The sequence below is a fragment of the Panthera tigris genome, chromosome D1 (genome assembly GCF_018350195.1).
Source record: "Panthera tigris isolate Pti1 chromosome D1, P.tigris_Pti1_mat1.1, whole genome shotgun sequence".
In the NCBI taxonomy this organism is placed as follows: Eukaryota; Metazoa; Chordata; class Mammalia; order Carnivora; family Felidae; genus Panthera; species Panthera tigris.
In genome coordinates, this window is record NC_056669.1 from 30,808,064 (window position 1) to 30,819,321 (window position 11,258).

At 40.1% G+C, this 11,258-nt stretch overlaps 1 protein-coding gene across 1 annotated transcript in view; it reads left to right on the plus strand.

Annotated features, from left to right (window-relative positions):
* Nucleotides 1-3,158, plus strand: part of LOC107179665 (beta-galactosidase-1-like protein 2) — a gene marked incomplete at its 5' end in the record, with an annotated part of 57,931 nt that extends 54,773 nt beyond the window's left edge. Inside the window, 4 exons of the mRNA XM_042959595.1 lie at nucleotides 590-677; nucleotides 1,039-1,150; nucleotides 1,902-2,018; nucleotides 2,127-3,158. Coding sequence (XP_042815529.1) covers nucleotides 590-677; nucleotides 1,039-1,150; nucleotides 1,902-2,018; nucleotides 2,127-2,324 — 515 coding nt within the window. The remainder of the gene's footprint in view (nucleotides 1-589; nucleotides 678-1,038; nucleotides 1,151-1,901; nucleotides 2,019-2,126) is intronic.
* Nucleotides 3,159-11,258: the final 8,100 nt, after the last annotated feature.

Genomic DNA, 11,258 nt, shown 5'->3' on the forward strand with positions numbered 1-11,258 from the left:
GTTTGGAAGACAGCAAGATTTCTCAGTCAATGAGACAGTCATGTGTAGAAACAATGATGAAGTCTTGCTTTGCTAGGAGAGGATGATGGTGCTTTCCCTTAAGTGTGTTCTCTCATTACCAAGCCAGAGGAAGTCTTTCCTCTTCCAGAAGGGTTTTAAGGAAAGCTGTAAAAAATATAGTTAGAATCACTCACTGGGACCTTTGATTTTTTTCCTTCCCTAGAGCTCAGTGTCTGCATGCTGGCCTCCCCCTGGGCTCCTGGACGCAGAGTCACACACACCTTCCTTCCCCTGCTCCAAGTGTTTTAAAGTACTTGGGAGTTAAAGGCAGCCTGAACTGCTGTGCTGGCCAGACCTGACAGGAAGTGCAGTGACTTTGCACTGTTAATATGGGAGATACAGGTATACTTTAAGAGGTATACGTGTGTAACTGAAGGAAGAATTTATGTAGGATTTTGCAGAAATCTTCCATATGATGAGGCTAGGAAAGCATTCTCCTTCAGGCAGAGCCCTAGTCACAGCCTATTCACATCTCTGTGTTCACATCCCTGCTAGTCTTCTTTGTGTTCCCTTTATTCCCCTCCTACAGGATTAATTGGGGATATATATCTGAACAATTCTCCATTAAGAAGATTTAAAATCTACAGCCTGGATATGAAAACTAAATTTCTAAAAAGGTGGGTGCCAGACCATTGACTCAAGGTGATTAATCAAAGTTGTTTCCCATTTAGAGATGGAAAGAAGCTCTCTGAGCTTCTAGACTAACCTCCTTGGTTTTCAGATAAGAGAAGGCAAGATCCAGAGTGTTGAAGGAAATGACCCCAAGTTTCACAGTTGTCTGGGGCAGAGTGGTGACCATCCCCTCATTCACCTAACTCCTGGTTGGGTGGGTTTTTTTCTCCATCATGCCCCCTGAGAGGCATATGATTGTGCTATAAAGGGGATTCCAGGCTCAGGTAGAAAGGAGCCTTACCTCAAAAGTCACAATTGACATAAAGAAGGGCATGACTTTTCCACTGGTGTTTGACTCTCTCTTAGGGACCTTCCTAACATTTGGAAACCAGTCTCATTCAAACCTCGGGGCCCTGCCTTCTTCCTTGGTATCCTGAGAATGGGTAATTACCCCAAAGACACCTTCATAAAAATGGAGGTTAGTGATATTTCTCCCCTGCCTATGTTCTCCTACCCCCATCCCAAAGGAACATTTGAGAAAAAAGCTCCTTGGTGCGTGGGCCCTGCTCTGTGAAAGGAAATGTAAGCTCTCTGGGACCTCAGCTACTCCATAGCCAGCTGGAGGCTGCCCCTCCCTGGTGTTGATGAAGGTGAGAGGTGGATACTTAACACATGTGACGGAGACATAAGTAGTGTGTTCTAGTGGGAACAGTTGTAGAATCTACTGCATGAAGAATTTGGTGAGCATGATCCACCTGTCCCCAGACATAATCCAAGATGTTGAGTCCCTCAGCCCCTTCAGAACACACATCCAGTCTGTGGTGGGGATATTGAGATTCTAATGCACATTTACTGCCATCCTAAAATTCTACAACTCAAACTATGCTTTGGGCCCAGCATGTTTTGATGAATATCTGATGGTGAATGGAAATACTCTTCCCTGCCTTTGGGCAGATATAGGGAGATGAGTTAGAAATAACTGCCTTCTTTCTTGAGGCTATGTGTTGAGCCAACCCAGTCCAAGAGAAATATCATAGAACTGTCCAGGTAACCTTCTATATAAGTCCATGTGTGGTAATCCACTCTTTCTGAGTGTGTCTGTGACTAGGATCAGGTGTGTTTATGGTGTGTGTGTGTGTGTGTGTGTGTGTGTGTGTGTGTGCGCCTTCACCCTTGTGTCTTTACATTTAGAACTCAGATCTTGAATCCTCCATTCCAATCTTTTTCAGGGTTGGACGAAAGGTGTAATATTCATCAATGGACGAAATCTGGGGCGCTACTGGAATATAGGTCCCCAGGAGGCCCTTTACCTTCCAGGACCCTGGCTTCATCCTGGATCAAATGAGGTAAGCTCCCCCACTATACTCCCTCATCCCAGTCCACGTCATTTGCCTTTGCCTGAAAAGAGTCATAACTTGACTCTTATAGCCACCAAACCTCCTTCCTCTTGACAGATCATTGTGTTTGAAGAATTTAGACCTGGCCAGGAGATCTGGTTCACAAACATATCTCATCTAGGTATGGTATTCTGGAGGGTAAATTTGCAGCATCTGAGATCATCCTTCTGGATCTTTCTAGCTGAGCTAGAGATAAAGAAGGCAGAATTTACTATCTCCCAGGAACCTGAACTCTTCCTCATTGCCTTTGCATGATAGACAGCTTTTCTCTTATACCTGGCATAGTCTGCTCATCACTTCCTGTTTCCAAATTCCTGACTAGCTGACTCCTCTAACAGTCTTAACCCAACTCCCTGGGCCTCCCTTTCTTCTACACATTTCCACAGTGCTTTCTGGATGCCTGCCTCATAGTAAACCAAGGTCCCAATGTTTTCTATTTCTTGCCTTTTCTGAAATATGTTTCCTATTACTCTCTCTTATGCTACCATGTTTGGTCATTCCAAGGCACTTTTCCTAGTACTGCTTCTCAGGTTGCCACAGGGAGGGAACACACAGCCTAGTCACCACGACTAAGAAGGCTGCAGACCTCTGTGCTTGCCCATAGTGGATGATTGGTGCCTGTGTGCCCAGCCTCCCTGATCCTTTTGTTGACAGCAGGGTCCTGATGTTCTTTTGGAGAATCATCCATGCTCCCTTCATTAGAGTCTTTGTGGGACTGATAATCAACCTGCCCTTCTTCCCCACCTGCAACTGTCCTTCCCTGCCAAGGGTGGGCATATGATATACAGGAGACCAATCAGATTTTCTTTTCCAGGATATTGAATCTTGAGTGGTGTGACATAAAGTAGGAAATTGTGATGAGTCCCATCCCCAGGGATGTGAGTAACCTACCCATCCTGACACCTTGGTTGCTGGAACTAACCTGTCTTCTCAACTTATCCCAATTTCTGCTTTGGGCCCACCATCCACTTCCTAACTTGCCAGTACATTTCTTTTTTGGCATAGGTTAGGTAACCTTTTTCTGATGCTTATAACAAAATAAACCTACTCAGTGCACACTCTTTGTCATATTGCTTCAATAAAGGTTGTTCAACCACCAAATAAAATGCTAAAAAAATGAGAATATGGTCAGAATACTTGACCTCACAACTGTAAATCTGAAGCAAAAGTGATCTTTCAAGGAGATTAAATAAATGTAAATGTTAATGCAGGAAATGATAGGCAGTTCATATACACTCTGCATTTGCAATGTTTATATAAAAAAGGTACTTTCCTTTTACCCTATGGTGCTTGTTCCATATCACACCACTGGCTTTTTCATACTCAGGGGAAAGGCCTCCTTCTTTGACACATATGACAACCAACTACCTGGTCCAGTGCTTCCTTATCACCTTATTATTCCTTACCCACCTCCTGGCTACCACCTTCGGTACCTGATTTGCAGTTCTTGATTCTGGGATCACCCAGTCCTCTGTGTGCTGTAACCCTTCTGAGGCACAGCAAGGGCACAGGGAACCATTTAGGCGTCAGTGGTAAATCAACTTTGTGGCACAGCCTGGGCAGGCAGAAGGGAGTTCTGTTGAGCTTCACTTTCTAAAGCCATGCAAATTCCAGCATGGTATAAACCAGCCCTGGGGTTAGTTGACAGGCTTTTTGGGAGCTTGGGAGAGTGGGTCACCACAGAGGTGAGCTGGCACTGCATCAAGGCTGCTGAGAAGACTTCCAACCCAAGACCAAAAGGAATCATAACTGGACTTCAGACCAGTTGTACAAGGAGCTGCATTCCTCCCAGAGTAAAGATCCTGAGTCCCTTCTGCATGTGCAAATGCCAGGAGAGCAGCATCACCCAGGTGGACCAGGACTTCCACAGCCCAAAGAGGTTGAAGAGCATTAATTCCCTGCTTGGCATTTCCTTTGCTGTTCCGCCACACTGCCCCGTCTCTCAGTCCAAGCTGCCAAGGAGGAAACAGCAAGCTGGAATCAGGGATCCTTTCCTCTATCTCTTGCTTCCCCTCCCACCATCACCCAGAGCTGGAAAGCATCAGTGGTCCCATATCGAAGCCTCTGACTTCCATAGAGCATAAGCCTTAGTGTGGGCATCAACTGGAGGACTTGTTAAAACACAGATTGCTGGGCTCTATCCCCAGAATTTTTGGTTCAGTATGTCTGGGGTGGGGCCTAAGGATTTGCATTTCTGCCAAGTTCCCAGGTGATATCAATATTACTGGTCTGAGGACCACATTTTGAGCTCTTTTATCATAGAGCAGGATGGATCTCAACCTGTCTCAACACTATTATTCTGTTGGGCCAGATAATTCTGTGTGGTGGGGGCTGCCTGTGCATTATAGGATGCTACACAGTATCCCTGGTCTTTATGCACTAGATGCCTGTAACACACCCCCCCCAGTTATGACAACCAAAACATGTCCAGATACTGCCCAGTCTCCTCTGGAAGCAAAATGCCTCCAGGTGAGAAACACTGCCATAGACCAAACCTGGTTCTCCTAGTCAGAAGTTATGTTTTCCCTACCTTACAGGAAAGCACTAGGAATTGGGGCCTTGGGGATCAACCCTTTATAAATAAAAGGCAAAGGTGACAGAATTTGGGAAATCCTCTCTTAAGACAGTAGTCCTATCAATGACTCTGTTTTTCTTCTGTATAATCCTAGTTCTGAATGACAGAAACAGCTTATTCTTTCTTTTTTGCACTGTTTTTGAAATAAATTCCAATATTCTCACAGATAAATGGATTCCTAGAGTAAATTTCAGTTAAAGTCCTATATAGACTAGAGTGAAAAGAAAATCATGTTATACTTTTACAGATATTACTCTATAAACATATAAACACAATATGGTGTGATGTGTAAAAGGTACCGCTCATTACAGTTTCCTGGCCTTCATGATTCCTTAGTGTTCCAGGTAATGTAGAGAACACTCAGGCCAGTCAAATACTCTCACCTAATCCATGATATCCTAGTTGAAGTAGCTTTAAGGCAATTTAATGTCTTGTTTTTCCCCTGATAAGCATATGTTAGTGCCTCGGGTGAAATACTAGATTAACTATAGCCTAAATATAATTTCTCCACTCAAGTGAGTTGCAGTGTGAATATTTGTCCTTCTTTAACTGTTGTGTCTTTAGGGTCAATCTGTGTTAAGTATAGAGATGCTCAAGCAAAATTTAATCAGATTGAATATTTTCACCTAGATTCTGCCAAAAAGGTCAACAGGGGCCCTGTTTTACAGGGGCGGGCTGAAGAGGTTGGGGCTTACAGAGAAGTCTGTTCTCTCCTGTATTATACAGAGGCATTTGCACAACAGCAATATTTCTGTCCATAAGTTTTCTACCCTTCTAACCATAGGAACACAAATCTGGGAAGGAAGTGGAGAACGTGAAACCATTCTGTAATCAACTAAAAGCTTAGCTGGTTTTCTCCCTTTAATTTTTTTTTTAATGCAACCTAAGTTTGTACAGAATATGCAAGATTTGCTCACTGTTGACAAATGCATGGAAGGAAAGTTAAACAGCATGGGGGCCTGGAAGGTCTTTATGTTTGTTATCCTCTGTAACTTGATATTCCTCAGGGGATACTTGCTCTCCATTGCCATGTCAGTGTAACACTATCGACGTCCAGCCGATAACTGATTCACCATCCCTGGCTTACTAACATTTAGATGAGCAAATGTCTCACTAGTTTTGAATGACCAGAAAACATCCTAATTGGCAGTCCTCCATTTCTGAAGAGACGGCAAAACCAACCCAACAGAGAACCTTATATTCTGGAGAAAGGAGTGGTAGAGTCCTTTGTTACCTACCCATCAGAGCATCATCCTCTGAAATCACTTTAGTAGCTCTTGCCCCTGGACTAGGTGACACACCCTCCATGACTGTGCAGTACAGACCAGAAGAGAGGCTCCTCTGGGAGATGGGACAGACAACAGTACTGCCAGGAGCTGGGGTGCACTCTCTGCTTGATTCCATCACTTGCAGTAAGAATCCTTCCAGCAAAAGCAGGGCATTTTCTCTTGTTATTTTGCTTACTGAAACCCATGAAAAGGAAAAATGAACCCACATCATCTGGAAAGAAGAGATTATGTCAGATAACAGATCAAATAGCCAAACAGTTAAGAATGGGGCCTGCTTGTATAAGGTAGTGGTTCTTCATTCTTGGTGTGTATCAGGTCACCTGGAGAGCTAATAAAAAATATAATGATCCAGGCTTACTGAAGTAGCATAGGGCCTACATGTCCTAGTCTTACCAAGTTCCCCAGGTGATGCTGATAAACACCAAAACTAGAGAACATTGCTCAAGGGCACTAAATTTGACTGCACATTGGAATCATCTGGGGGAAATTTGTAAAAATATATTTATGTTCCATCTCCATAGGGTTTGATTTGATAGGTATGAAGTACAGTGTAGATATCAAGATTTTTAAAACAATAGTTATTAATTAATTTAAAAACAATATAAATAAACTCACTGTTTTATGAAAACAAATTTTAAAAGTATACTTTAAAAAATTCAGTGAGAAGTATTTCATTGTTTTACATTTTGTCAAGTGTCTTTAGGCAAAATAGATGATAGCTGAATTCTCATATCTGTTTCCGCATTCCTTCTGTTGTGATATGTTGTTTTGGCTGAAGCATATGAAGAAACTCCAGCCTAGCATAGATGTGTAACTGGAAAAAGGAATATTTTAATAGCCTGAACAGATAATTATTATGGATATTATTCTATGGTATTACACCAAAATTTTACAAGAAGTACTTTCTTAAAGATTAGTAGAAATGTGGAATCTAAAATCATATAAACTTCTTTAACTCAGTTATGTTAAGATCCATTGGTCTAGCTTAACATGGATCTTTTATTCAAGCATGTTCTTGTAACATCATGCATTGGTTCACTGACTATGATAATATTCAAAATATTGACACATTTCATCATCCAATATGAAAAAATTCAGTCATTAATATCACCACCAGTATCATAGGAAAAATCTTTCAAGATTTGAGGGGCTATCAAGCTACTGGTGATGGATACAAATCTTCCAAAATACTAATTTTTATTTTTATTTATTTATTATTATTTTAAATGTTTATTCATTCTTGAGAGACACACTGAGCATGAGTGGGGGAGGGGCAGAGAGAGAGAAGGAGACACGGAATCTGAAGCAAGCTCCAGAGTCTGAGCTGTCAGCACAGAGCCCCCGCGAGGCTTGAACCCATGAAGCATGAGATTATGACCTGAGCTAAAGTCAGACGCTCAACTGACTGAACCACCCAGGTGCCCCCAAAATACTAATTTTTAATTGAAAGTTTGAGGTTTTTTCATTAGCAACAAGTATTGTCAGTTATCATCCTTCAAGTGATAGGCTCACTTTGTTCTCTTTTTCTTTTTTTAAAAGACAATTTTATTGAGATATAATTCACATTACATAAAATTAATACCTTTAAAGTGTAAAATATAGTGGGTTTTAGTACATTCAGAGCTGTGCAATGATCACCACCATCTAACTCTAGAACGTTTTTATAGCCCTCACACCTGTTAGCACTAACTCCTCATTTCCTCCTCCTCTCAGCCCTGGGCAACCTCTAGTCGACTTTCTGTCCCCATGGATTTGCCTATTCTGGACATTTCATAAATAGAATGCTACAATGTATGGTCTTTTGTGACTGGCTTTTTTTCATTTACTATGTTTTCAAGGTTCATCCATGTTGTAGCACGTATCAGAATTTTTTTTTTTCATTTCTTTGGCTGAAGAATATTCCATTGTGTGGATAGACCACATTTTGTTTATCTTTTCATCATTGGTGGACGTCTGAGTTGTTTCCACTCTTAGTATATTATGAATAGTGCTGCTCTGAACATTCATGTGCAACCTTTTGTTTGGACATGTGTTTTAATTTCTCCTGGGAATTCTCCTAAGAGTGGCACTGTTGGATCATATGGTAACTGTATGTTTAACATCTTGAGGAACTGCCAAACTCATTTCAAAGTAGCTGTATCATTTTACAATCCCACCAGGTATATGAGGGTCCCGAAATCTCAACATCCTCACTGACATTGTTAACTATCATTTTGGTTTTAGTCATCCTTTGTTTTTGTGAAGTGGGTACTTCACCATGGTTTTGATTTGCACTTCCCTAATGATAATATGATATTATGATAATGAATGATAATGTGGAGCATCTTCCATGCATTTTTTGGCCATTTGTTTACCTGCTTTGGAGGAATGTTTATTAAAATCTTTTGACACATGCTTTATCATTTTTAAAATTTAGGTCATTTTTTAATTGTTGAGTTCGCATATTTTACATACAAGGTTCTTACCAGATAATATGATTTGTGAATATCTCCTCTCATTCTGGGGTTTCTTTTCATTTTATGTATAGTGTCGTCTGAAGCACCACAGTTTTTAATTTTAATGAAGCCCAACACATCTATTTATTTTGTTGCTCATGCTTGATGTCATTTATATCTAAGAAACCATTGCTTAACTCAAGGTTATAAAGAAGTTAATTATATGTGTTCTAGGAGCCTTATAGTTTTAACTCTTACATTTAGGTCTATGATGTATTTTGAGTTAATTTTGAGGGTCCAACTTTATTCTTTTGCAAAAGGATATCCATGTGTCTCCTCACCATTTGTTGAAATGACTATTTTCCCCCCATTGAATTGTCTTGGAACATTTGCCAAAAATTAATTGGCCATAAATATGTGGGTTTATTTTTGGACTATCAGTTCTGTTCCATTCACTTTTATGTCTATCTTTAGGCTATTACCACACGTCCTGATCACTGTAGCTTCATGTTAAGTTTTAAAATCAGGAAATGTGAGTCTCCTGATTTTGTTCTTTTCCAAAGTTGTTTTGGATATTCTGGTGGACACAGAGGTTTTTAAAAGCTTTCCAGACGATTCCATTTTGCAGCTAGGTTTGAAAATCACTGCTTCTAATGGACACAAATTGTTTGGATATCCTCACCACCTTCCTAACCTCTCATCACTTGTAAGTTTGACAATTGTCTCTTAAATGTTTTATCCGCAAATTCTGATGGTTTCTATTTACTTTTCAACATCTTAATCTTATTTTCCTTTTCTTTGTATTATTGAATTAGCTATAATGACAACAAAATTGTCTATTCAATAGTCTTTCCCCTTTCTTCCTTGCTAATAACCGTGATTTTGTTGGAAGGCAATGTGCCCCAGGTCATCAGATTTAACTCTCATCAGGTCAACAATCAATATTATCTACACATATCCTACCAAATGTCTTATTCAATGATACAAGTGGAGAAATATCCACATTAAATTCTGGGGAAACACAGGAGCTCCCAGGAGCTTCCCTATCACCATTTGTCAACATTTTAGTGGCAGTCCTAGCCAACAAGACAACAACAAAAATTATACATGGAAAAAAGAGTTGAAATACAAAGTACAGAATTTTAATTGTGAACAACATGATCATCTTCATACAAATCTCAAGAGAATTCATTGACAACCTGTTAGAAATTAGAAAGTTACTAGATTCAAGGTTGAAATATAAGAATTAATCAAGAGACTACACGCCAGCAAGCACCAATTATAGCATGTCATAGAAAAAATATATTGTTCATGATAACAATAGATACTATAAACTTTCTGAGAGTAAGCCTAACAAAAGGTACAAGACCATTATGGAGAAAAATGTAAACTTCAATTAAAATACATAAAAGAAGACTTTAATATATGGAAAGATATACCCTGTTTATGGATAGAAAGACTTAATATTATTGAAATTTAATTAAGGTATACTTTAATGTAATTCCAACCAAAATCCCAATAATTCATGGCATTTATCAAAGTAATTCTAAAATTCATGCAGTCCAATAAGAAAGCAAGATTCACTCTGGCACTTATTAAAATGCCTGACAATAATTACAAAAATTTAAACAGTGTTCCTTATGTGCTAGGCACTGTTCTGAGAGTTTTATATTTACTACATTAACTAATACGATCAGTCCTCATAAATGGGCCTGTGTTGTAAGCATGTTAATTGTTAACAAATGTCATGTCCACCAGCTTTGAGTGAGGACTAGAGCAAGAAAGGCTGTCATACAAATGCAGAGGGGCGCCTGGGTGGCGCAGTCGGTTAAGCGTCCGACTTCAGCCAGGTCACGATCTCGCGGTCTGTGAGTTCGAGCCCCGCGTCAGGCTCTGGGCTGATGGCTCGGAGCCTGGAGCCTGTTTCCGATTCTGTGTCTCCCTCTCTCTCTGCCCCTCCCCCGTTCATGCTCTGTCTCTCTCTGTCCCAAAAATAAATAAAAAAACAAAACAAAAAAAAAAAACAAAACAAAAAAAAAAAAAAAACAAATGCAGGGCACCTGGTGGGTCAATCTCCATCTCAAAAGCAGCTCTTGACTCAGTGCAACCCTGGGACATCAAGGGACCACCACATTAAACTGCTGTTGTAAAATGCTACATTTGAAACTTTTCTCCTAAATTAATACCTGAGAAACAGGGTCCCATAATTTTATTAACTCCAGAGTTTCAAAAAGGTGACAATAAACTGACTGGAGCAGTAAGGGAAAGAAAACAAATCCAGTGCAAGTGCCCCCACTCTGCCCCACTCCATTCTTAAATCCTGATGCCTGCCTCTCTGTCACTGGGCTCCTGTTTTCTTCTACACCAGGTCAGCTAACTTGGCAATTATAGGGCTTGTGCACACCTAGTTATAGCCTCTGTACATGTTTGGGGTGGGCTGGGAGACTTGCTAGTATAGGTCCTGTCAGGAAACAAGTCAGGAACTGCTATATTTTTCTCTATTTTAGTATTTTTTTTTAAATAAGAAGATGCACAAAAAGTAGAATTTCTTATTTCAAAGCTTAATGCATATGAAAAAGACATTGCAGTAATGATTCTGTATACAAGTAAGAAAAACAAAATATTAGGAGAGAGGAGAGTGTGGGGTTATTGCAATTCCAAAATAAATAATTAACTGTACTTAGCTCTTAGTAGACACGTAATAAGTTTTTCCTATTGCTATCCAAGACATAACATCAGAGACTCCCAGGAAAGGGGAGGAAGAGAACACCTCACAGACATGCTGATGTCTGTGAAAATTTATAATAGAGTTGTAATTTTTTGTTATGCTAGGGAGAAATTTTACTTACAAAGAATCCTAGAGAGACAGCACATACTGAAAAACCCCAAA